Source organism: Passer domesticus, chromosome 9, assembly GCF_036417665.1.
Source record: "Passer domesticus isolate bPasDom1 chromosome 9, bPasDom1.hap1, whole genome shotgun sequence".
Lineage (NCBI taxonomy): Eukaryota > Metazoa > Chordata > Aves > Passeriformes > Passeridae > Passer > Passer domesticus.
The window spans coordinates 4,883,778-4,910,015 of record NC_087482.1 but is presented as its reverse complement, the minus strand read 5'-3'; the positions used below and the strand labels follow the sequence as shown (position 1 = coordinate 4,910,015).

The 26,238-nt window shown below is 54.3% G+C and overlaps 1 protein-coding gene and 1 long non-coding RNA gene across 2 annotated transcripts in view; both read left to right on the top strand.

Annotated features, from left to right (window-relative positions):
* Positions 1–19,874, top strand: part of LOC135308310 (uncharacterized) — a 39,447-nt gene extending 19,573 nt beyond the window's left edge. Inside the window, exons 5-19 of the mRNA XM_064433251.1 lie at positions 13,289–13,360; positions 13,716–13,781; positions 14,029–14,130; positions 14,566–14,676; positions 15,370–15,441; positions 15,530–15,601; positions 15,689–15,790; positions 16,221–16,325; positions 16,995–17,066; positions 17,694–17,765; positions 17,967–18,038; positions 18,125–18,223; positions 18,663–18,770; positions 19,418–19,502; positions 19,859–19,874. Coding sequence (XP_064289321.1) covers positions 13,289–13,360; positions 13,716–13,781; positions 14,029–14,130; positions 14,566–14,676; positions 15,370–15,441; positions 15,530–15,601; positions 15,689–15,790; positions 16,221–16,325; positions 16,995–17,066; positions 17,694–17,765; positions 17,967–18,038; positions 18,125–18,223; positions 18,663–18,770; positions 19,418–19,502; positions 19,859–19,874 — 1,226 coding nt within the window. The remainder of the gene's footprint in view (positions 1–13,288; positions 13,361–13,715; positions 13,782–14,028; positions 14,131–14,565; positions 14,677–15,369; positions 15,442–15,529; positions 15,602–15,688; positions 15,791–16,220; positions 16,326–16,994; positions 17,067–17,693; positions 17,766–17,966; positions 18,039–18,124; positions 18,224–18,662; positions 18,771–19,417; positions 19,503–19,858) is intronic.
* A 374-nt stretch (positions 19,875–20,248) lies between these two features.
* Positions 20,249–21,959, top strand: LOC135307498 (uncharacterized). The gene is made up of 3 exons (XR_010368225.1): positions 20,249–20,351; positions 20,980–21,145; positions 21,671–21,959. It is a non-coding gene; the product is annotated as an uncharacterized LOC135307498 (long non-coding RNA).
* Positions 21,960–26,238: the final 4,279 nt, after the last annotated feature.

Sequence of the window (26,238 nt, the reverse complement as noted above, 5' to 3'; positions counted from 1 at the left end):
AACTGGTAAAAAATTCACTTTGTTGGAGGAAAATCTCCTGCAATATGCATTCTAGGAGGCACACATTTATCTTATAGATGATGCAAATCGAATGCACATTGCTGAGGTTTGGTCAGAGAAATAATCTTCTGGAATCAGCATTTCTGGGGACGAATATTCAGGCTAGGATTTTGGTGCATGTTGATTGCCCGGAACCCTCTTCTGGTATGCTAGGATTTTCATTAGGCAAGATTACTGTAGTCTCAGCATGAATTTGTGCATACAATCTATCAGAATCCCTCCCTTTCTCTATTAATTTATTAAATTTGTACTTTTAGGATACACTTTGACAAAGCTTACTTATTTTCTAATTTTATGTTTAGTATTTATAAAACTTAAAACTACGCTTTTATACTACTAGTCAGGTTATAAAATTAACAGCTCTTCTCATAAGGTAGATTATTCTAAATCTTTAATTTCTTTTCTTTGGATTGTCAATTTTATTTTTTTATATCAATGCATGTGCTTATTGTAATTTAGATATATTGTGACTCCATAGTCGTTTAAGGCTGGTAATATTTGTAAAATAAGTTTTTCATGTTTTCTTATGTTGCCTGCTAAAATGTGTCTTTATAACTCTCTCATGTTCTTGTTTTCTAATTCTTGAGCAATTTGCTTTATTCTACTCTCAGGATTTATTTCTTCTCTATCTCTTACAGAACAAAAAGTTTTCATATATTGCTTACAAATTTTGCCATTTTATTCTTTTTGCTCTATTTCACATTTTCTTTACTCCAGTGTCTTTTACTACTCATAGTGCACCTTCTGAATTTGTTAAAATTATAGCGTACTACACTAACTTGGGAGTGTGCATATGGCTCATTCTTTTTGGGCTTGGATGACTGATACAGGGACAATAATCCTCTGCAGTTTTAACACTCTAGCTCTCTCAAAGCCCCTTTGGGTTGCAGCCAAAGGGCCAAGATGTGTATCTTCTTGGTAGCAGAGCTTACACCTTGGGATCTAGTCACTGATGTCATTTGTCTCATTCTCAGTATTTACTTCATAAGATTTATAAGAGCCTTTTAAATTGTTTTTCAGGATTTAGGATAGCATCTGCTTATTTCTAATTGTTATAGTTTTATTTCTTTGACATTTTAGCTCTAAAGTTGTAATTAGTCTGTACACTTCTCTTTCTTTCAGCTATACTTGGCTTTTTTCCTTTATTTTAATTTGATCCTTATTAAATATCTAACGGCTTTTGTTATATCCTATCTGATTTAATGTTACTTTTAGTGTTTCTTGGAACTTAAATCTGGTTTGTATCTTATATACTTAATTTTTTTCCGATTTTTCACGAATCATATTATTGTTCTAATATATTCTTTACAGTGTTTCATTAGCTTTTACTTCTATTTCTTTTGTCTGTTATAACAAAAGCACTAAAATATTTTATTTTTTGAAATAAATTTGCATATCACACCTTAAATATTCAGTTCACTTAAAACAATCTCATGAATAATACAGTTTAAAATAAAATATTTTACTTCTCCTAACAATGGGTTTTACAGCTTACAAGCTTAGGTCTGAAGATGCATCAGTCTATTTTACTTCAAGGAATAGTGGTGACTTTTTTAGTGAGGTTTGGCTGGTGTTTCTGTTGGTGGATTTACAGGTCTTCTGTCCTGCCTTTCTTTGCAGCTGAACCTGCTGGTGAAGGTGGTGCAGCTTCCCAAGCCACGTCCAGGACTGAGGCTGTGGGAGATGCTGAGGGTAGGTCAAGGCCTTTCCCCTGGGAGAGCTGCCAGCTCAGAGCCCAAAGCTGGGCCAGGGGGGCATCGCTGCAGGTGCCAGCACAGAACCATGCACGTGTGTGCCCTCGCCCTGTGTGATTCCTCCACCACGCCCACAGCTCAGTGGTGCCCGTGCAGATCAGCAGAGATGGCAGAAGCTTCTGTGGCTGTTGAGTTACAGGTGTGTCTGCAGGGAGGATTTCTCCAGCTCCTTTGCTGATTCTTACACGGAAGCCGGCCTCCCATCGCAGGGGTGAGTAGTGTGTCCCTGCTGACCCCACAGGCTGAGCCCTGCTTTTGTGGGATCTGTTCCTGGGAAATGGAATCCTGTTGCTCCAAGGTCCTCCGAGGGGAAAGAACAAAGCTACAGGACACCAGAAACCCCATGATCCATCCGAAAACATGAGGCAAATGCTGAAGGAAATGCAGCAGGCAGGACAAGGTGGGTGCATTTCCCTCATGCTTCCCCTGGGTCTCAGCATCTGGGGGCTTTGGCTGCACATCTGGACACGCCGTGCCTGGCACGGCGGAAAGGGATCCATGGCAGCCTCGCTGCACCGCTGCTGCTTTCACGCCCTGCAGGGCTGTTTCCCAGCCTGGCCTGGCTGCAGCTACAGCCCAGCCCCTGCAGGAAGGCATTTGGCATCAGCTGACGGGCCGCCCAAACTGCACCATGGGCCTGAGATCTCCTGCGATTTTCCAGTCGCCGGGTAGAACAGAAAGGGCACCAGTTTGGAGAAGGGAGGGCCCTGGCCTTCCCAAAATGTTTATAGGGATTTCCTGATTCTTAGCCATGTCTTTGACAAGCATTCCCTCCTGAAGGCGCCACCACCCCAGTGGGGAACAGCCCCACCTGATCCAGCTGTCCCTCTTCCTTTCGCCAAAAGTGGATGGAGAGGCTGGGCATAAGGCAGCGTTTCCCAGAGGAAGCAGGTGCTCCATTCCAGACTCTGCTGCAGGAAGGGAGATGATGCCACGCACAGGCAGAGGAGGTAATTGCTGTGCCTCTGGGCCTGAGCCCTGCTGAGGCTTGAGCTGCCCTCTCTGCTGCTTGGCAGTGCAGGCACAGCCTGGACTAGAGCGGCATAGCCCAGGGGAATTATCCCGAGCAGGCTCAGGGCACTCGGGTAACTGAGCAGTCCTGCTGGGGTCCCTCCATGGGAGACATGTCCTGAAACCTGGGAGCGACTGCACGGGGTGCCCATGGTGGGGAAAGGACAGAGGGGGAGAGCAAGGCTCCAGTGTGTCCTGAGAGGGCCTGGCTGTTTGCCCTTGGGCTGTGGGAGGTGTCGAGGCAGAAGGAGGGCAGGAGGGACAGAGGGAGGGAGCGATAGCTGTGGCACTGCCTGCTGCAGTTTTCCCCGGGGCTTTTGTGAGGATTTGTTTTGTATGTGAAGGAGAGAGGCCCGGGGCCATGCGCTGCTGCAGCCACCCCTCCCAGGGATGTTGCCGTGGGCAGGGAAAGAGTGTGGAGAGTGACCAGGAGGCAGCCCAGAGCTCCCCAGGCCCCTGTGCACCTTTGGCCATGTCCATTCACATCTGGCTCCCACAGCCTTAGCCGACCCCCTGGCAGTGCCCAGTTCTCTGTGGCAGAAGGGGATCCCAGCACACCCTGGAAAATGTTCTCATCTGTGCTCCGTTCTAGATGAGGGTGCTGGGAAGGCTTCTCCATCAGCTTGGATGAATAAAGTTTTGAAGCCCTTGGAGCCTCCTGCAGGTATGTTCTCAGTGTGCCACCAAGGAAGAATTGTAGACAAGCGGGCAGGAAGCAGGTGACAGAAGCTTCTGTGGCTTTTGTGTTACAGATGTGTCTACAGGGAGGACTTCTCCAGCTTCTCCAGCTGCTACCTTGGATGCTGCACTCAAGCCCAGCTCCCATCACAGGGGTGAGTAGTGTGTCCCTGCTGACCCCACAGGCTGAGCCCTTGCTTGTGTGGGATCCATTCCTGGGAAATGGAAATATTTTTCTCTAAGGTACTCCAACAGGGAAGATCCAAGACAGAACAGACAAGATATCCCTGGAATCACCCAAAGAGATGAGGCAAGAGCTGAAGGAACTCCTGCAGACAAGACAAGGTTGGCGCATTTGCCTCATGCTTCCCCTGGGACTCAGCAGCCGGGGGCTTTGGCTGCACATCTGGACACGCTGTGCCCGGCACAGCGGGAAGGGATCCATGGCAGCCTTCCTGCCCCACTGCTGCTTTCACGCCCTGCAGGGCTGTTTCCCAGCCTGGCCTGGCTGCAGCTACAGCCCAGCCTCTGTAGGAAGTTATTTGGCGTCAACTGACAGGCAGCCCAAACTGTAACACATCCTGAGATCCCCCACAATATCCAGCCCTGCAGATTAGGAAAAGGGTGGCTGTTTGGAGGTGGAAGTGCTCTCATCATGCCACCATAACCTGACCATTTTCCTGCTAATTAAATTTCACAAATATTACCTCTGATGCTACCACCCAATTGGGAACAGCTCCATCTGATGCAGCTGTCTCCCTTCCTTTGTCAAGAGATGGACATAGTGCTTCAGTGGAAGGTGGTATTTCTTGAAGGAAGCACTCCATCTTCGGTGCCAGCCCCTGCTGCAGGAAGGAAGGCAAAGCCAGACATGGGCACAGGCACAGCAGGTAATTGCTGTGCCGGGCTCAGGCCTGGCCGGGGCTGTGTGGCAGCAGCTCTTCCCCCAGGGCCTGCCCTTGCCCGGCCCGGCAGCAGCCAAAGCTGGAGGCGCCTCGGCTTCCAGGCCTCTGGAGCTGGTTCAGAGCCCCGGGGAAACGGGACTGGTGCAGCAACGTCCCTGGCGCTGCAGCTGCTGCGGAGCTGGCCCTGAGTGCCCAGAGGCCCAAGGCACAGGAGCAGCCCTGAGCGGGAGCCCTGCCGCCAGCCCAGGGCCAGAGCCAGCCCTGGCACACAATGGAAACAGTTCTCATCTTGGTTTGCTTCCAGACTGGGATGCTGGGAAGAATTCTCCATTAGCCTGGCGCTCTGAAGTTGTGAAGCCCTCTGGGCATTCTGCAGATATGTTCTCACTGTCCCACCACGGCATAATGTTTGACTGACTGGTAAGAACCAGGTGACAGAAGCTTCTGTGGATGTTGTGCTACAGATGTGTCTGCAGGGACGACCTCACCAACTCCTACCTTGGATGCTGCACAAAAGCCCAGCTCCCATCACAGGGGGGAGTAGTGTGTCCCTGCTGACCCCAAAGGCTGAGCCCTGCTTTTGTGGGGTCCATACCTGGGAAATGGAACTACTTTCTCTTAAGGTCCTCCACCAGAAGAGATCAAAGACATGGCAGGCAGGAAATTCCAGGACCCATTAGAAATCATGTGGCAAATGCTGAAGGAACGTCTGCAGAGAAGACAAGGTGGGTGCATTTCCCTCATGCTTCCCCTGGGACTCAGCAGCTGGGGCCTTTGGCTGCACATCTGGACACGCCGTGCCCGGCACAACGGGAAGGGATCCATGGCAGCCTCGCTGCCCCACTGCTGCTTTCTCGCCCTGCAGGGCTGTTTCCCTGCCTGGCCTGGCTGCAGCTTCTGCCCAGCCTCTGCAGGAAGGCATTTGGCATCAGCTGACAGGCAGCCCAAACTGCACCACGGGCCTGAGATTCCCTGCGATTTTCCAGTCACTGGGTAGAAGAGAAAGGGCACCTGTTTGGAGAAGGGAGGGCCCTGGCCTGCCCAAAAAGTTTATAGGAATTTTCCTGATTCTTACTGATGTCTTTGACAAGCATTCCCTCCTAAAGATGCCACCTCCCCAGTGGGGAACAGCCCCACCTGATCCAGCCATCCCTCTTGCTTTCTCCAGAAGTGGATGCAGAGGCTGGGCATAAGGCGGCGTTTCCCGAAGGAAGCAGTGGTTCCGTGCCAGCCTCTGCTGTAGGATTGGAGGCGATGCCAGGCACAGGCACAGGAGGTAATTGCTGTGCCTTTGGGCCTGGGCCCTGCTGAGATTTGAGCTGCTGTCTCTGCTGCCTGGAAGTGAGGGCACAACCCAGGGGAATTGTCCCGAGCAGGCTCAGGGCACTCAGGTCCTGAGCAGTCCTGCTGGGGTCCGTCCGTGGGAGACACTTCCCGAAACCTGGGAGTGACTGCACGGGGTGCCCATGGTGGGGAAAGGACAGAGGGGCAGAGCAAGGCTCCAGTGTGTCCTGAGAGGGCTTACCTCTGTGCCCTTGGGCTGTGGGAGCTGTCCCAGCAGATCGAGGAAGGGCGGCTGGGAGGACAGGCAGGAGGGAGTTTGTGAGGGATACTTGCAGCACTGCCTGCTGCAGTTCTCCACAGGGATTCAAGGAGCATTTTCCTTGTGCGACTGAGAGAACCCCCACGGGCCCTGGGCTGCTCCAGCCACCTCTCCAGGGATGTTGCACAGGGCCTGCAAAGAGGATAGGGATTGACCATGAGCCTGCCCAGAGCTCCCCAGGCCCCTGAGCAGCTTTGGCCTTGTCCATTCACATCTGGCTCCCATGGCCTTACCCGACCTACATGCAGTGCCCAGTTCCCTGAGGCAGAAGGGGATCCCAGCACATCATGGAAATGGTTCTGATCTTTGCAAACTTCTAGGTTGGGATCAAGACATGGATTATCTGGAAAACCTGCTGGATTATGGCTTGAGACTCATGGGAAATCCTGGAGGCAAGTGCTCAATGTACTTTTCCGGAGAGAATACACAGTGAGCAGGTGGCAAGAGCTCATACATTTGCCCTTTCACTTAAGATAATCTGAAGGTTGATGGAATATGGAAAATTTGCCCTGCTCCCTTCTGGAGCCCTGAGGGATCCCACAGGATCACTGTCAGTGGGAGGAAGGAGAATTTAGCTGTCCATCTTCCTCCCGTGTACAATGCCAGTGTGTCCTTCCGTGTGCTCTGTGCAGCCACAGAGAAGAGCAGAGAGGGAAGGGGCCGGGCCCAGGGCTGTGCCCCGGGGCTGAGCCTTGTGGGCAGCCTGAGGATCTCCTGCACTGCCACAGCAGCTCTTCTGTCCTGCCTTTCTTTGCAGCTGAACCTGCTGGTGAAGGTGGTGCAGCTTCCCAAGCCACGTCCAGGACGGAGCCTCTGGGAGATGCTGAGGGTAGGTCAAGGCCTTTCCCCTGGGAGAGCTGCCAGCTCAGAGCCCAAAGCTGGGCCAGGGGGGCATCGCTGCAGGTGCCAGCACAGAACCATGCACGTGTGTGCCCTCGCCCTGCGCGATCCCCTCACCGCTCCTGTGGCTCAGGCATGGCAGCTGTTTCGAAACAGGAGAGCCCTGACCCTGCCATGAAAGCCTAGACATTTTCTGAAACCTGTCGTTGTCGAGGTGGTCACGACACAAAGCAGGGACCACAAGCAGTTTCAGATGGCAACAGTTTATTATTGAACATGGCTGACCTTTTATACACTTTTTAATTGTTTATGTTTCTTCTACCCTAACTATTGGATACAATAAATCAACATAACATCATTGGTGAAAAGTTACAGTGACTTAACTAACTTTCTAAATATACTTCATGCAGCTGTGAAGTTCTTATCTTTCTTCAGTCTCTCAATTCTCTTGGTCTCCTTGGTTACAGCCTTGGAGAGAGGTCCTTATCAGCTGCTTCTTTCTTCTCAGCTTCTTCTTACTCCTTTAGCTAAGAGGCCCGCTGTTAGCCCCTTCCACAGAAACCTATCCCCCTTTTAACGCGCATGACATCCTGAAGATGCCGGCACCCAAATCAGGAACTCCTCCATCTAATCCAACTGTCCTTTTTCCTGTCAGAAGTGATGGACCAAACATCTGTGCAGAAGGAGGCACATCCTGGAGGAAGCATTTTCCCATGGGGAGCCCCTGCTGCAGGGAGGAAGGCGATGCCAGACACGGGCACAGGCACAGCAGGTAATTGCAGGGAGCCCTGCCGCCAGCCCAGGGCCAGAGCCAGCCCTGGCTCCCGACTGGGCAGGGGCTGCGCTGGCTCCTGACAGGGCCTGAGCCTGTCCCCTGGGGCTGGGGGAGCTGTCACGGGGCAGGGAGGGCCAGGGCTGGCAGTGGCTGCTCAGGGATGGCTTTGGCCCGTGTCCCTGGCAGCAGCCACTGCCCAAGCAGCTGCGCTGCCCCCGGGCTCTCCTCCCGGCCTGCTGGGCTTTGTTGGCTGGCACAGCCTGTGCCAAGGGCCAGCAAGGTGCCTGCAGGCCCCAGCTCTGGGGGAAACAGAGAACGTCCTGCCCGTATCCAGCGTGCTGTCAGCTCAGCAGTGCAGCACAGCACGGGCTCACGATCCCCATCGCTCCCACAGATGCAGCCGGCACCACAACACGTCTTCCCCATGCCCAGAAAGGCCTCAGAAGTGTCTTCTATATGGGAACAGGCTTCTGGGCAGGGGTAATGGCAGGCCTGCTACTGTTGGACCTTATTCTCATATTGTGCTGTGTCAGAATGTGGTGTTACTGGAAGAAGAAATGGTGAGTGGTCATCTTTCCCTGAAAGAGCTTCTTTTGAAAGTCTAATGCAGAGAGGAACCATTCCCACTGAGGTTGCAGTGGAGTTGTGGCCGGTCCATGGTTCTCCAAATAACTCTGCTGAGGGTTCTGCTGCTGCCCAGTGCTTCCATTGGCCTCTCAATTGCTGGGCCTTGTCCTGGGGCCCCGCTGGGGCTGCAGCCAGAGCTGGCTCCCACTGAGGCTGCCTGGCCAAGAGCAGCCCCAGGGGCACGGGGCAGAGGCAGAGGAAGGTGGGGAGGAGAAAGAGCAGGGCCGAGATTGCCCTTGAATGTCAGAGGCGCTCTGGGGCCCGCTCCTGGCCAGGGACCCTGCCCAGAGCCGTGCCCTGCTGGCCGGGGCCTTGAGGGGCAGCTGTCCAGCTGGGCCCAGCTGTGCCAGCAGCTCCAGCCGTGCTGGGGAGCCTTGCCAGCTCTGGGCCCTGCTGTGCACGAGGGTCCCTGTGTGCCACTGGCAGCTGGGGCCTCAGCCACCTCCTCTCTCCACAGGAGCACCTCTGGCACTTCACAAGACCAGCCAAAGGCCTCAGCCATGGAGAACTAGGCCTGTCATCATGCATCTGCGTGCCAGTGTCCATTGTCCCTGCCAGAGGTGTATTACCAGCTTATTGCTGCAAATATGCCGCAACCACTGCCTAGAACAGAACCATCTCTCCCTGAAGGGACTGGCGTCGCTCTCCATCCAGGACAGGAGGTGCAGACCTCTAGCAACTTCATGGATTGTTGAAAAATTATACTTACTTCTAAAATTTTTAAATGTTTATTAAAAACCTTATTAGAAATATAAGAGGACACTGAATAAAGACAATGTTACGGCGCCGGGAGTAGAGGATTTTTCCCACCATGTGCTCATCCACACAATGGAGGTTTCACCTTTTAACTGTTTTGCTCTTATTAATGTTCTGTCCATCGACTCCTTCTTTGATGTCCAGTGGTGGAGTTTACTTCCTTACATCTCGATTGGAGGTCAGGTGCTGCCGTCGTAGCAAGGTGACCCTCTTATATGTCCCAAACTCAGGTAACTCCATGATAACACAACAGGGGGTAAAACATATCTATAAATATATAAAACTTCTCTTAACATATATGCATGATATTTATCCTTTAATTGTGAGAGTCAACTGTCACATTACTCATCTATCACAGGCTTGAGTCCAGCTTCAGCTCAGGTGTCTGTGTGCTACCACCAGCACTGGCGGAGCTGCTCGTCTGGGCACAGCCAGGCATGGGCAGGCAGCAGCTGGGCATGGGGCTCATTCGACCAACAGCACCCTCATGTTATCTTTGTCTTTCATTTTGAAACATTTAGATATGTTTATCCTTTGTAGCATTGAGAAACGTTTTTCATAGAATACAGACACCGGATATTTGTTCCCCTTTCCTCCAACACTTCTGTATTTGTCCAAGTAGTTTTACGGGCAGGGAAACCTAGAATCTTCTGACACATTGGCAATAAAAAGTAAAATTGCCTTTAATTTTTAATGTTTAGTCTTACACAGCCTGGACAAGACCGGCATAGCTCAGGGGAAATATCCCAAACAGTCTCAGGGCATTCAGGTTCTGAGCAGTCCTGCTGGGGTCCCTCCGTGGGAGACACATCCCAAAACCTGGCAGTGACTGCATGGGGTGCCCATGGTGGGGAAAGGACAGAGGGGGAGAGCAAGGCTCCAGTGTGTCCTTAGTGGGCCTGAGCCTGTCCCCTGGGGCCGGGGGAGCTGTCATGGGGCAGGGAGGGCCAGGGCTGGCAGTGGCTGCTCAGGGATGGCTTTGGCCCGTGTCCCTGGCAGCAGCCACTGCCCAAGCAGCTGCGCTGCCCCCGGGCTCTCCTCCCGGCCTGCTGGGCTTTGCTGGCTGGCACAGCCTGCACCAAGGGCCGGCAAGGTGCCTGCAGGCCCCAGCTCTGGGGGAAACAGAGAACGTCCTGCCCATATCCAGCGTGCTGTCAGCTCAGCAGTGCAGCACAGCACGGGCTCACGATCCCCATCGCTCCCACAGATGCAGCCGGCACCACAACACGTCTTCCCCATTCTTGGAAGTGTCTTCTGTAAGACTGGCCATAGAGTTCCATCAGGGAGACCTGTACCTGTACCTGTACCTGTACCTGTCATCAGCCATCCCCAAGCCATGTCCAACATCCCTGCCCCAGCTGCATTATCAGCTTGTTGCTAGGGACGTGCTGCCACCACCCAGAACAGGAGTCTCTGTCCCCAAAGGTGCTGGCCCTGGTGTCCGGCCAGGACTGAAGATGGGGCCCCTCTGCCAGGGAAGGGCTTGAGCAACACCTTTGGGCTTCACCTCTGCTCTCTGGCTGGTAGCCGCAGCACTGGCTGAGCTGATTGTCTCGCCACAGCTAGGAGTGCACAGGCAGCAGCCGGGCATGGGGCTCCTGAGGCACCATGTTTTGTCTTCATTTTCCTTTTTTAGAAGTTAGAAATTTTTAAAAATATTCAGACTTTTTTCTTTTTGTAGAAAGAAACCCCCAAATATTTCCCCCCTTTTCCCTTAGCAGTTTAGGGTTTTTCAAAGTAGTTTTAGAATAGGAAAAAATGTAGAACATTTTTACCATTCTAGAATAAACACCAGAATTTAATAGCCAATCTTTACTCCAGGAAGAACTAAGACATCTCAAGACACCTTGTCTACTGGAGAAGCCATTTGCCCTCTGGAGATTTTTACTTAGTCACAACAACCAATGAAAAACCTTTTCCCTGATATTTTTCAGAATATCTGACAAGCTTAGCTCTTAGTCTTCAGCAGCAAACTTTGAGTACAATGCTAATCTGCTGCTGTGCAGGTAGGTCTCTGTTTTGATCTTGGTTTAGGGCACATTTGGGAGATAACCTCCAAAGGCATTCTCTAGGAAACACATTCAAGAGGCCCCTCCCCCAACTAGATTGGGAAAAAGATTTTTTTTTTGTGAAAATGGGATAAAAACCCTCTTTATTTAATAGGCAAGGAATTCACCATCAGAAAAAATGATGAACAATGTTAAACAATAAAACCTCTCGCCACTTAGAAGAGATGACATGCTCAGAAAGTCACCTTCGTGGCCTATAGCTCTGCTAACTCATTCTCTGGTCAGTCCCTCTGGCACTGGAAATGCTGCAAGCCTGGCCCAGCCTGGTGGGCCACAGCAGTGAGCTGCTGGTGCTCTTCTGGGTTTTCAGTCCAGAGGAGGTTTAAACAGTTCCACAAAAAAAGAAAAACCACAGTCCAGAGAAATTCTCTGCTTTAGCTAGCTAAAACTAACTAAAAATCAAAGTAGAGCTCTATCCTGCTGTCTGTCCTTGCCGCAGACAACACAGTGCAGGAGAAGGATGCAGAGGTGCAAGAGCAGTTTCTGATAACAAACTCCACCATTCTTCTTGTCCCCCCTTCACTCTTGGAACCAGACCTAAAGGTGCAAAACTTATTTCTGGGCTCAACCCACAAATGGGGATACAAGCATCATAAAGTCATGCCAGGACAGTGTCCCAGCTGCAACTGGGGCTGCAGCTACCTCCTCTCTCAACAGCTGCCCCTCTGCAAGTTCACAAGAACAGCCAAACACCTCAGTCTGGGACACACCTGGCACACACTTCCCATCTCCATGCCCATGCCTGATGTCCCTGTCACAGCTGCATTACCAGCGTGTTGCTGCCGTGCAGATGCTGCCTCCACCCAAACAAGACCCTGTGTCCCTGCAGGTTTTGCTGAGCAATGGCCCTTGGATGAAGCAAAGCAATTACAATCAGTGTAATAGCCTTAATGGGGGATGCGGGACTCCAGGCAGCTCTTCATAATGCACTTTCTTACATCCAAGACATTACAGCAGTCCAGGGTCGTGGGTGACAGAGCCTGTGCCTGCAGCTGTCAGCTCCAGCTGCACACAAGCCTGAAGACCCTTGAGTTTTGCTGACAATGCATTATGTACTTTTCTTTGCTGGGCATCTTAAGAGAGAAGAACCAGTCGGTACCTTAACATTTACCTATAACCTGTCAAACTACTGTAAGTACCACATTCATGTTATTGTTCTCCAATAACTAAAAGTTAGTACATTACAGTTTAAACTGGAAGTTGTTGAAAATTCTGAGGGCTTCTTTCTACTTGCAACATCACCCGTCTTGTTCCCTGTGCTATCTTCATGACTGGTGAAAGCATCTACTTCTTTCAAGTGGGTTTCTCCTTTGATCCAGATCATAAAGCCCCCTTCAAACTAACACACCATTTGCCTTCTTAGTTATCCACTAAGAGTAGCTCAGCAATTCTTTTATTCTATATCAAAACTTGGTTCCATCTCTATTTCTTCTTCAGATTCCACATTCAAAAATCTCTCTGCCAAGCACACATAGCTGTGAGACTTTCTTGTCAAACTTTCATCCTTCCCAACAAATCAGGGCAGTCCATTGGTACAGATGGGGGCACACTCTGGGGGTTACAGCGAAGGCCATGAGGTCACAGCAGGCTCTGAGGTCACAGAGGTGCCAGAGCCCCGTGGTTGCACAGCAGCACAAGGACCCAGCAGTCAGTCCCTGAGCACAACTGTTGCGGCAGCAGCGGCGGTGGCAGCAGCGGTGCTGACGTTGGGACAGCGGTGTCGGGACAGCGGTGGCAGCAAGAGCTGTGGGACTGGCAGAGGGCAAGGCACCATGGCCCTTGCTCTGCGCCTCCTACTCCTGCTGCTCCTGGCCGTGGCCCTGCCTGCCAGGGCTGCCCAGGCTGCTCCGCTGCAAGCGCGGCGAGCAGGTGAGCCGGCAGCCTGGCTGCCCTTTCCCGGGACAGCGCTCCCTGTTCCCTGGGAAGCGCTGGGGATGATTTTGCCCAGGGCTTTAGGGAGGGTTTCCTCTGTGGGAGGGAGACAGTACCCACGGGCCCTGGGCTGCTCCAGACACCCCTCCAGGGAAGTTGCAAAGGGCCTGCAAAGAGGGTGGAGAGTGACCAGAGCCAGCCCCTGTGCAGTTTTGGCCTTGTCTATTCACATCTGTCTCCCATGGCCTTACCCAACCCTCCTGCAGTGCCCAGTTTCCTAAGGCAAAAGGGGATCCCAGCACACATTGGATATGGTTCTGGTCTGTGTTCCATTCCAGATGTGGATCGTGACTTGGATTATTTGGAAATACTGGTGAATGATGATTTGAAAACCTCGCCAGATGCTGGAGGCAAGTCCTCAATGTACCTTTCCTGACAAAAAAATAGTGTCAATCCAGCAAGAGATTACTTGTAACATTTCCCGTAAGTTCTTCTGAAGGTTGATGTATTCAGCAAACCTTGCCCTTCTGGAGCCCTGAGGGATCCACAGGATCACTGTCAGTGGGAGGAAGGAGCATTTAGCTGCTCCATCTTCCTTCCATATGCAATGCCAGTGTGTCCTTCCATGTGTTCTGTGCAGCCACAGAGAAGAGCAGAGAGGGAAGGGGCCGGGCCCAGGGATGTGCCCCGGGGCTAAGCCTTGTGGGCAGCCTGAGGATCTCCTGCAGTGCCACAGCAGCTCTTCTGTCCTGCCTTTCTTTGCAGCTGAACCTGCTGGTGAAGGTGGTGCAGCTTCCCAAACCATGTCCAGGACGGAGCCTCTGGGAGATGGTGAGGGTAGGGCAAGGCCTTTCCCCTGGGAGAGCTGCCAGCTCAGAGCCCAAAGCTGGGCCAGGGGGGCAGCGCTGCAGGTGCCAGCACAGAACCATGCACGTGTGTGCCCTCGGCCTGCACGATCCCCTCACCACTCCTGCGGCTCAGTGGTGCCCGTGCAGATCAGCAGAGATGACAGAAGCTTCTGTGGCTAGAGCCCTGGTTTTGTGAAATCCACTGGGAAATGGAACTATGTTGCTCTAAGTTTCTCTGACAGGGAATTACCCAGCTACAGGTCACAAGAAACCCCATGAGCCAGCCATAGTCAAGATGCAAGTACTGAAGGAAATGCAGCAGGAAGGACAAGGTGGGTGCATTTCCCTCATGCTTCCCCTGGGACTCAGCAGCCGGGGGCTTTGGCTGCACATCTGGATATGCCGTGCCCGGCACAGCGGGAAGGGATCCATGGCAGCCTCACTGCCCCACTGCTGCTTTCACGCCCTGCAGGGCTGCTTCCCAGCCTGGCCTGGCTGAAGCTTCTGCCCAGCCTCTGCCGGAAGGCATTTGGCATCAGTTGACAGGCAGCCCAAAATGCACCATGGGCCTGAGATCCCCTTCAATTTCTTGGTCTCTTGGGAGATCAGGAAGGGCAACTGTTTGGAGAAAGGAGGGGTCTAGTTCAGCATGAAGAGTCTGGCCATCTTCCTGAGCCTAACCCTTTGAAAAGCATTCCCTCTGAAAATGCTGCCTCCCCAGTAGGCAATAGTTCCATCAGATCCAGCTGTCCGTTTCCTTTATCAAGCGATGGACCAAAAAGCTGTACTGAAGGTGGCATTTCCCGGGGTAAGTGGCGGCTCATTGGAAGGCCCTGCAGGAAGGAAGGCGATGCCAGACACGGGCACAGGCACAGCAGGTAATTGCTGTGCCAGGCTCAGCCCTGGCTAGGGCTGTGTGGCAGCAGCTCTTCCCCCAGGGCCTGCTCTTGCCCAGCCCGGCAGCAGCCAAAGCTGGAGGCGCCTCGGCTTCCAGGCCTCTGGAGCTGGTTCAGAGCCCCGGGGAAACGGGACTGGTGCAGCAACGTCCCTGGCGCTGCAGCTGCTGCAGAGCTGGCCCTGAGTGCCCAGAGGCCCAAGGCACAGGAGCAGCCCCGAGCGGGAGCCCTGCCGCCAGCCCAGGGCCAGAGCCAGCCCTGGCTCCCGACTGGGCAGGGGCTGCGCTGGCTCCTGACAGGGCCTGAGCCTGTCCCCTGGGGCTGGGGGAGCTGTCACGGGGCAGGGAGTGGTGAAATGAGTGACACCTGTGGCATGGCTGCCTGTAGTTTTTCTCAGGCCTTTAGGGAGGGTTTCTGCAGTGGAAATGAGAGAGTCTTGCAAGGCCCTGGGGTGTTCCCCCACCTTTCCAGGGATGTTTCACAGGGCCTGAAAAGAGTCTGGAGTGTGACCAGGAGCCAGCCCAGAGCTCCCCCGGCTGCTGTGCAGCTTTGGCCTTATCCATTCATATCCGACTCCCACAAACTTACCCGACCCCATTGCAGTGCCCAGTTCCCTGAGGCAGAAGGGGACTCCAGCACACCATGGAAATGGTTCTTATCTCTGCTCCCTTCTAGATGAAGTGTCAGGGAAGGCTTCTCCATTAACTTGGCTGCATAAAGTTTTGGTCCTATCTGAGCCACCGTCAGGTATGTTCTCAGTGAGCCACCAAGGAATAATTGTTGACAGCCTGGCAGGAATCAGGTGACAGAAGCTTCTGTGGCTGTTGTGTTACAGGTGTGTCTGCAGGGAGGACTTCTCCAGCTCCTTTGCTGATTCGTACACAGAAGCCCAGCTCCCATCACAGGAGTGAGTAGTGTGTCCCTGCTGACCCCACAGGCTGAGCCCTGCTTTTGTGGGATCCGTTCCTGAGAAATGGAACTCTGTTGCTCTAAGATCCTACGAGGGGAAAGAACAAAGGCAAAGGACACCAGAAACCCCATGAGCCATCCAAAAACATGAGGCAAATGCTGAAAGAATTGCTGCAGGCAGGACAAGGTGGGTGCATTTCTCTCATGCTTCCCCTGGGTCTCAGCAGCCAGGGGCTTTGGCTGCACATCTGGACACGCCGTGCCCGGCAAGGCGGAAAGGAATCCATGGCAGCCTCGCTGCCCCGCTGCTGCTTTCACGCCCTGCAGGGCTGTTTCCCAGCCTGGCCTGGCTGCAGCTTCTGCCCAGCCTCTGCTGGAAGGCATTTGGCATCAGCTGACAGGCAGCCCAAAATGCACCACAGGCCATGCCCACCCTGAGAGCCCCTGCGATTTTGCATTCTCCAGGCTGATCACTAACGGCGGGTGTTTTGATGAAAGTGGGCCCTGTCCTACCCAGGATGTTTATGTCTTTGACAAGAATTGCCTCCTGAAGATGCCACCTCTCCAGTGGGGATCAGTCTTACCTGATGAGCTGTTGCTTTTCCTTTCTCCACAAGTGGATGGAGAGGCTGGGCAGAAGGTGGCGTTTCCCGAAGGAAGCACTGGCTCCATGCCAGCCTCTGTTGCAGGAAGGGAGGTGATGCCAGGCACAGGCAGAGGAGGTAATTGTTGTACCTCTGGACCAGAGACCTGCTACGGTTTGAGCTGCCCTCTCTGGTGCCTGGCAGTGCAGGCACAGCTCAGACAAGACTGGCAGAGCCCAGGGGAATTATCCCGAGCAGGCTCAGGGCACTCGGGTACTGAGCAGTCCTGCTGGGGTCCCTGCGTGGGAGGGAGATCCTGAAACCTGGGAGCGACTGCATTCCCATGGTGGGGAAAGGACAGAGGGGGAGAGCAAGGCTCCAATGTGTCCTGTAAGGGCCTGGCTATGTGCCCTTGGGCTGGGGGAGCTGTGCCAAGAGATGGAGGGAGAGAGGGACTGCAGGAGGGAAGGAGGTAGGAGTGGTTCTGGCACTACATACTGCAGTTATCCCCAGGGATTTAGGGAAGTCTCCCTCAGTGAGGAGGGAGAGAGCCCCAGGGCCCTGGGCTGCTCCAGCTGCCCTTCTAGGGATGTTGCATAAGGTCTATGGCGGGCAAAGATTGTAAAGGATGTGGAGATTAACCAGGAGCCAGCCCAGAGCTCCCCAGGTCCCTGTGCAGCTTTGGCCATGGCCATTCACATCTGACTCCCACAACCTTACCCAACCCCCTTGCAGTGCCCAGTTCCCAAAGGCCAAAGGGGAACCCAGCAGAGCATGGAAGCAGTTCCGTTTTATGCTCCCTTCTAGATTGGGATCGTGACATGGATTCCATGCTTGTCTTTCTGGATGAGAGTTTGAAGACCTCGGCAAATAGTAGAGGTAAGTTCGCAAAGTCCCTTTTTACATAGAGAATAATCAGTGTCAGTGTGGCAAAAGGTCATGCATGTCCCACTTTCCTTAAGAGTAGGAAGGTTGTTGAATTCTGGAAGCCTTGCCCTGCTCCCATCTGGAGCCCTGAAGGATCCCACAGGATTGCTGTCAGTAGGAGGAAGGAGCATTTAGCTGTCCATCTTCCTCCTGTGTGCAATGCCAGTGTGTCCTTCCATGTGCTCTGTGCAGCCAGGGAGAAGGGCAGAGAGGGAAGGGGCCGGGCCCAGGGCTGTGCCCCGTGGCTGAGCCTTTGGCAGCTCCTTTGCCAGCCCCGGGGAGCCTGAGCTGCTCCTGCTGCCACTGTCAAGCCCTGGCCCTGCAAGGGGCTGGCTTTAGAGCTGCTGGCAGCTCCAGGGAGTCCTTATTGCCCCGACTGCCCCGCAAGGGGCTCCTTCCATCCCAGTGTGGGGCCACTGCAGGCACGAGGTCCCCCTGCTCCTGCTCCTGAGTGGAAGGCAGAGCTGAGGGAGTGCCTTGGAGGGCACCAAACACCCAGGTGCACCCACTGCCACTTGGGCCTGAATGAGAATCTTCAGCAGAGTCACAGCAGCTGTTCTGTCCTGCCTTTCTTTGCAGCTAACCCGGCTGGTGAAACTGATCTGGCTTCCCAACCCACGTTCAGGAATGAGCCTCTGGGAGGTTCTGAGGGTAGGTCAAGGCCTTTCCCCTGGGATAGCTGCCAGCTCAGAGCCCAAATCTGGGCCAGGGAGGCATCGCTGCAGGTGCCAGCACAGAACCATGCACGTGTGTGCCCGCGCCCTGCACGATCCCCTCACCGCTCCTGCGGCTCAGTCGTGCCAGTGCAGATCAGCAGAGATGGCAGAAGCTTCTGTGGCTGTTGAGTTACAGGTGTGTCTGCAGGGAGGACTTTCCCAGGTCCATTGGTGGATGTTGCACGCAGGCCCAGCTCCCATCGCAGGGGTGAGTAGTGTCTGCCTGATGACCCCACAGGCTGAGCACTGGTTTGGTGGGACCCATTCCTGGGAAATGGAAATATTTCTCTTAAGGTCTCCTGAGATTGGAGAACAAACTTAGAGGAGAGAGTAAGTTCCTGGAGGCATCCAAACACATGGAGAAGATGCTGAGTGATCTGGAGAGAAGACAAGGTGGGTGCATTTCTCTCATGCTTCCCCTGGGTCTCAGAAGCCAGGGGCTTTGGCTGCACATCTGGACACGCCGTGCCCGGCACAGCAGGAAGGGATCCATGGCCGCCTCGCTGCCCCGCTGCTGCTTTCACGCCCTGCAGGGCTGTTTCCCAGCCTGGCCTGGCTGCAGCTTCTGCCCATCCCCTGCAGGAAGGCATTTGGCATCAGCTGACAGGCAGCCCAAACTGCACCACGAGCCTGAGATCCCCTGAAATTTCATAGTCTCCAGCATGATCACTATGGGACGGTGTTATGATGAAAGTGGACCCTGGTCTACCCAGAAAATTTTATGGATTCCTGATCCTTAACCATGTCTTTCACAAGTACTGGCTGCTGAAGATGCCAGGGCCCAGTGGGGAACAGCCCCACCTGATCCAGCCGTCCCTCTTCCTTTCTCCAGAAGTGGATGGAGACGCTGGGCAGAAGGCGGCATTTCCCGAAGGAAGCAGTGGCTCCATGACAGCCTCTGCTGTAGGACTGGAGGCGATGCCAGGCACAAGCACAGGAGGTAATATCTGTGCCTCTGGGCCTGAGGCCTGCTGAGGCTTGAGCTGCTGTCTCTGCTGCCTGGAAGTGAGGGCACAACCCAGGGGAATTATCCCAAGCAGGCTCAGGGCACTCTGGTACTGAGCAGTCCTGCTGGGGTCCCTCTGTGGGAGACACTTCCCGAAACCTGGGAGTGACTGCATGGGGTGCCCATGGTGGGGAAGGGACAGAGGGGGAGATCAAGGCTCCAGTGTGTCCTGAGAGGGCTTGACTATGTGCCTTTGGGCTGTGGGAGCTGTCTCAGCAGATGGAGGAAGGGTGGCTGGGAGGACAGGCAGGAGGGAGTTTGCAGGGGATACTTGCAGCACTGCCTGCAGCAGTTCTCCACAAGGATTAAAGGAGCATTTCCCTTGTGCGACTAAGAGAACCCCCACAGGCCCTGGGCTGCTCCAGGCACCTCTCCAGGGATGTTGCACAGGGCCTGCAAATAAGATAGGGATTGACCATGAGGCTTCCCAGAGCTCCCCAGGCCCCTGAGCAGCTTTGGCCTTGTCAATTCACATCTGGCTCCCATGGCCTTACCTGACCTACATGCAGTGCCCAGTTCCCTGAGGCAGAAGGGGATCCCAGCACATCATGGAAATGGTTCTGATCTTTGCAAACTTCCAGGATGGGATAAAGACATGGATTATCTGGAAAACCTGCTGGATTATGGCTTGAGATTCATGGGAAATCCTGGAGGCAAGTGCTCAATGTACCTTTCCTGAGAGAATACACAGTGAGCAGGTGGCAAGAGCTCATATATTTGCCCTTTCACTTAAGATCATCTGAAGCTTGATGGAATACGGAAAATTTGCCCTGCTCCCTTCTGGAGCCCTGAGGGATCCCACAGGATCACTGTCAGTGGGAGGAAGGAGCATTTAGCTGCTCCATCTTCCTCCCGTGTGCAATGCAAGTGCCAGCACATTCGATGTGCTCTGTGCAGCCACAGAGAAGGGCAGAGAGGGAAGGGGCCGGGCCCAGAGCTGTGCCCCGGGGCTGAGCTTTCTGGGCAGCCTGAGGATCTCCAGCAGTGCCACAGGAGCTCTTCTGTCCTGCCTTTCTTTGCAGCTGGACCTGCGGGTGAAGGTGGTGCAGCTTCCCAAGCCACGTCCAGGACGGAGCCTCTGGGAGATGCTGAGGGTAGGTCAAGGCCTTTCCCCTGGGAGAGCTGCCAGCTCAGAGCCCAAAGCTGGGCCAGGGGGGCATCGCTGCAGGTGCCAGCACAGAACCATGCACGTGTGTGCCCTCGATCTTTGCGATCCCCTCCCTGCTCCTGTGGCTCAGGCATGGCAGCTGTTTGGAAAGTGAGAACCCTGGCCCTGCCCTGAAAGCCAAGACATTTTCTGAAACGTATCCCCATGTTGGACAAGCATGACATCCTGAAGATGCCAGCACCCAAATCAGGAAATCTTCCATCTAATCCAGCTGTCCTTTTTCCTGTCTGAAGTGATGGACCAAACATCTGTGCAGAAGGAGGCACATCCTGGAGGAAGCATTTCCCCATGGGCAGCCCCTGCAGCAGGAAGGAAGGCAAAGCCAGACACGGGCACAGGCACAGCAGGTAATTGCTATGCCGGGCTCAGCCCTGGCCGGGGCTGTGTGGCAGCAGCTCTTCCCCCAGGGCCTGCCCTTGCCCGGCCCGGCAGCAGCCAAAGCTGGAGGTGCCTCAGCTTCCAGGCCTCTGGAGCTGGTTCAGAGCCCCGGGGAAACGGGACTGGTGCAGCAACGTCCCTGGCGCTGCAGCTGCTGCAGAGCTGGCCCTGAGTGCCCAGAGGCCCAAGGCACAGGAGCAGCCCCGAGCGGGAGCCCTGCCGCCAGCCCAGGGCCAGAGCCAGCCCTGGCTCCCGACTGGGCAGGGGCTGCGCTGGGTCCTGACAGGGCCTGAGCCTGTTCCCTGGGGCTGGGGGAGCTGTCACGGGGCAGGGAGGGCCAGGGGTGGCAGTGGCTGCTCAGGGATGGCTTTGGCCCGTGTCCCTGGCAGCAGCCACTGCCCACGCAGCTGCGCTGGCCCCGGGCTCTCCTCCCGGCCTGCTGGGCTTTGTTGGGTGGCACAGCCTGTGCCAAGGGCCGGCAAGGTGCCTGCAGGCCCCAGCTCTGGGGGAAACAGAGAACGTCCTGCCCGTATCCACCGTGCTGCCAGCTCAGCAGTGCAGCACAGCATGGTCTCACGGTCCCCATTGCTCCCACAGATGCAGCCGGCACCACAACACGTGTTCCTGATGCCCAGAAGGGCCTCGGAAGGGTCTTTTATATGGGAACAGGCTGCTGGGCAGGGGTAATGGCAGGCCTGCTTCTTTTGGACCTAATTCTCATATTGTGCTGTGTCAAAATCTGGTGTTACTGGAAGAAGAAATGGTGAGTGGTCATCTTTCCCTGAAAGAGCTTCTTTTGAAAGCCTTATGTAGACAGGAAGCATTCCCACTGAGGCTGCAATGGAGTTGTGGCCAGTCCATGGTTCTCCAAATAACTCTGCTGAGGGTTCTGCTGCTGCCCAGTGCTTCCATTGGCCTCTCAATTGCTGGGCCTTGTCCTGGGGGCCCCGCTGGGGCAGCAGCCAGGGCTGGCTCCCACTGAGGCTGCCTGGCCAAGAGCAGCCCCAGGGGCACGGGGCAGAGGCAGAGGGAGGTGAGGAGGAGAAAGAGCAGGGCCAAGATTGCCCTTGAAAGGCAGAGGCGCTCTGGGGCCCGCTCCTGGCCAGGCACCCTGCCCAGAGCCGTGCCCTGCTGGCCGGGGCCTTGAGGGGCAGCTGTCCAGCTGGGCCCAGCTGTGCCAGCAGCTCCAGCCGTGCTGGGGAGCCTTGCCAGCTCTGGGCCCTGCTGTGCACGAGGGTCCCTGTGTGCCACTGGCAGCTGGGGCCTCAGCCACCTCCTCTCTCCACAGGAGCACCTCTGGTGCTAGTCCAGCCAAATACCTCAGTCATGGAGAACTTGGCCTGTCATCGTGCATCTCCGTGCCAGTGTCCATTGTCCCTTCCACAGGTGTATTACCAGCTTGTAGCTGGAAGTATGCTACAACCACTGCCTAGAACAGATCCGTCTCTCCCTGAAGGGACTGGCCTAGCTGCCCATCCAGGACAGGAGGTGCAGCCCTCTAGCCAGGGAATAGATTATTTGAAAGGTTATATTTACTTGTAAAAATTTTAGATGTTTATTAAAAACCTTATTAGAAATATAACAGGTTACTGAATAAAGACAATGTTACTGTGCCGGGAGTAGAGGATTTTTCCCACCACATTCTCATCCACACAATGGAGGTTTCACCTTTCAACTCTTTTGCCCTTCTTAAAGTTCTGTCCATTGACTCCTTCTTTGATGACCAGTGGTGGAGTTTACTTTCTTACATCTCGATTGGAGGTCAGGTGCTGCTGTCGTAGCAAGGTGACCCTCTTAAATGTCTCAAACTCAGGTAATCCCAAGATAACAACACAACAGGGGGTAAAACATATCTATAAATATATAAAACTTCTCTTAACAAATATACATGATATTTCTCCTTTATTGTGAGAGTCAACTGTCACATTACTCATCTATCACAGGCTTGAGTCCAGCTTCAGCTCAGGTGTCTGTGTGCTACCACCAGCACTGGCGGAGCTGCTCGTCTGGACACAGCCAGGCATGGGCAGGCAGCAGCTGGGCATGGGGCTCATCAGACCAACAGCACCCTCATGTTATCTTTGTCTTTCATTTTGAAACATTTAGATATGTTTATCCTTTGTAACATTGAGAAAAGTTTTTCATATAATACAAAAACCAGATATTTGCTCCCCTTTCCTCCAATAGTTCTGTATTTGACAAAGTAGCTTTACAGTCAGGGAAACCTAGAATCTTCTGACAGTTTGGCAATAAATGTAAAATTGCCTTTAATTCATAATGTTAGTCTTACACAGCCTGGACAAGACTGGCATAGCTCACCGGAATTATCCCGAGCAGGCTCAGGGCACTGGAGTTCTGAGCAGTCCTGCTGGGGTCCCTCCATGGGAGACACTTCCTGAAACCTGGCAGTGACTGCACGGGGTGCCCATGGTGAGGACAGGACAGAGAGGGAGAGCAAGGCTCCAGTGTGTCCTTAGTGGGCCTGAGCCTGTCCCCTGGGGCTGGGGGAGCTGTGACGGGGCAGGGAGGGCCAGGGGTGGCAGTGGCTGCTCAGGGATGGCTTTGGCCTGTGTCCCTGGCAGCAGCCACTGCCCAAGCAGCTGCGCTGCCCCCGGGCTCTCCTCCCGGCCTGCTGGGCTTTGTTGGCTGGCACAGCCTGTGCCAAGGGCCGGCAAGGTGCCTGCAGGCCCCAGCTCTGGGGGAAACAGAGAACGTCCTGCCCGTATCCACCGTGCTGCCAGCTCAGCGGTGCAGCACAGCACGAGCTCACGCTCCCCATTGCTCCCACAGATGCAGCCGGCACCACAAGACCTGTTCCCAATGCCCAGGGTGGCCTCGGAAGGGGTTTCTGTCAGGGAGCAAGCTGCTGGCCAAGGTTAATGGCAGGCCTGCTTCTTTCGGAGATTATCATTATTTTATGCTGTGTCCGAATTTGGAGTTTCTGGATGAGAAAATGGTGTTTTCGACACCTTTCCCAGGAATAAGTTCTTATGAAAACCTAATGCAGAGAGGAAACATTCCCAGAGAGCCTGGGGTCGAGTTGTTGCCAGTCCATGATTGTCCAAATAACTCTGCTAAGGGTTCTGCTGCTGCCGATTTCATTCGTTGGCCTCTCAGTTGCTGGGCTGGCTCCCACTGAGGCTGCCTGGCCAAGAGCAGCCCCAGGGGCACACGGCAGAGGCAGAGGGAGGTGGGGAGGAGAAAGAGAAGGGCCGAGGTTGCCCTTGAAAGGCAGAGGCGCTCTGGGGCCCGCTCCTGGCCAGGGACCCTGCCCAGAGCCGTGCCCTGCTGGCCGGGGCCTTGAGGGGCAGCTGTCCAGCTGGGCCCAGCTGTGCCAGCAGCTCCAGCCGTGCTGGGGAGCCTTGCCAGCTCTGGGCCCTGCTGTGCACGAGGCTCCTTGTGTGCCACTGGCAGCTGGGGCCTCAGCCACCTCCTCTCTTCACAGGAGCACCTCTGGACAGGAGTTGAAAGACGGTGGCTGCACCTCACACCCAGACAGCGTGAGCTGCTTCTCCCACAGTAATAAGGGCCTGGACAGCCCTCTCAGCTGTTCTGTGAAGGGAACCCAAGAACAGCCATCTACAAGGAAACCTCCTACTACCCTGTAGATCCCACTGCCGCCTGCTCTCTCTATAGGTCTCCCCAAGATGCCTTCATCCCTTTTTTGATCTCCCTGCATCCCATCCCAGCCAATTCTCAAGGTCTTCTGGAGACCCCAGGCCCAGCCGAGCACCCTCCAGCCCATCCTGAGACCAACACATCCCTGCCTCTGCCCCTGAGCTCCCTGGCCTTGCCCTCTAAACAACACTGGAGTTAAGCCCTGCTGCCCCACCAGGGTAGGCGATGGCCCCTTCTTCTGTTGCACTACAGAGATGGAGCTGCCACCCCAGTGTCTGGGAGGTAGCAGCAGCAAAGCCCACCTGGCACCAGCACTGGCTGAGCTCCGTGCCCAGGGGCAGCTGGGGATGGCCACGGTCTGGGCAGGCAGGAGCCAGGCAGGGGCTGCTGTGACCAGCGGCAGTGTCTCGATGGGCTGGGGGAGCCCAGGGGGCAGGCAGCAGTGTGGGGCTCCTGAGAACAAGCGACCCTATTTTGTCTTTGTTTTTCATTTTTAGAAATTTGTCTTTAAAAAAATATTTTACATATTTTTTTTACTGTAGAGAGACATCCCTAAATATTTATTCCCGTGTAGTGCAGTAGTTAAGGAATTTACAAAGTAGTTTTAGAATCCCGAAAAGGCAACCCTATTTTTTCTGGACTTCTAATTTTTAGAAATATTTAGAAATATTTCTTGCTGAGACAATTCAGCACATAGTTCATCCCTTTTTCTAGAATACATTTCTATGTTTGAAAGTAGTTTTGCAGAAAATAATTTACCAATATACAATAAAATATAAAGTGGCATTTCAGTGGTACTCTTTACTCTGTGAAGAACTAAGACACGCTAAGACAGCCAGCCTGCTGCAGAGGCAAAGATCTTTTCCCACGGGAACTTTATATCTAGTCACAACCAAGTCACATAAAACCTTTTCCCAGATATTTCCTGGGATTCTTGACCAGCTCACCTCTTAGTTTTCAGAGGCAAACTTTGAGCACAGTGGGAATCTCTTCAAGTCACCATCTTTGCTTCTGCAAGAACTGCCTAAGTTCGAGAGGAGGGGCTTCTCTCAGCTTCCTGCTGCCCCCGGGCTCTCCTCCCAGCCTGCTGGGCTTTGTTGGCTGGCACAGCCTGTGCCAAGGGCCGGCAAGGTGCCTGCAGGCCCCAGCTCTGGGGGAAACAGAGAACGTCCTGCCCGTATCCACCGTGCTGCCAGCTCAGCAGTGCAGCACAGCACGGGCTCACGGTCCCCATTGCTCCCACAGATGCAGGTGGCAAAACAACACGTCTTCCCGATGCCCAGAAGGGAATTGGTTTCTGCCAGGGAACACACTGCTGGCTAGAGTTAATGCCAAGCCAGGCTTTTCTATGGCATGCCGGGCATTGGGGGACCCCTGTAAGGATGGCACTTGGCCGGGGTCCCTCATGAGGCACATGAGCTGGAGGGGGGGTTTTGTAGGTGTTGGGTTTTGCAGGAAGGCATGCAGGGCTTTGCGTCCTTTGTAAGTGGTGCATGGGGCTGGGTTCTCAGGGGATTTGAGATCTCTCTCGTGAGGTTCTCAGGGGATTTGAGATCTCTTCTGTGGCGTACAGGGGACTGGAGACATCTGTAAGGCTGGCAGGGTTCCTCGTGATTAACGAGGAGTTAATCAGAGTTCCTCGTGATTAACGTGGCGGTTTAGTGCTTGCCGTCAAGGCCTGGAGAGGAGCTGAGTCCTTCCTAAGGTGGGCAGGAGGCTGGGCTCTTTTGTGAGGCACACAAGGCTGTCCTGGGGTCTCTGCATTGGTGTGCATGGATTCTCTGTGAGGCACACAGGGATATTTTGGGGTCTCTGCTGAGGGGTGCAGGGATCCCTCAGGAGGCAGAAAGGAGTATTGATGGTCTCTACTAAGGTGTGCAGGGATCCCTCATGAGATGTGCAGTGGGGTTTTTCATCTCAGCGCAGCAAAGGGCCACTCTGGGTGAAGGCTGTGCAAAGTGGGCAGAAAGCTTCCTGCCAAGCCTTGCGGCCGGCGGGCAGGCGGAGCCCATCCTTGGGGGTCGGGCGGGGCCTCTGGAGCCGCCGCGCCCTTGTCGGGCAGGTCCCGGCCCCGGCGGGGAAGGGCCGCGGCCCCGGGCTCCGGCGGCGCTGCCGAGCAGCGGCAGAGGCACAACAAGGGCCCCGCTCCGGCCTGGCCCTGTGCTGCAGCCCAGCACAGGGACAGCCACGGCCGCTCCCTGCGCCACAGGCGGCACCGGGGCTGCAGCTGAGGCCGTG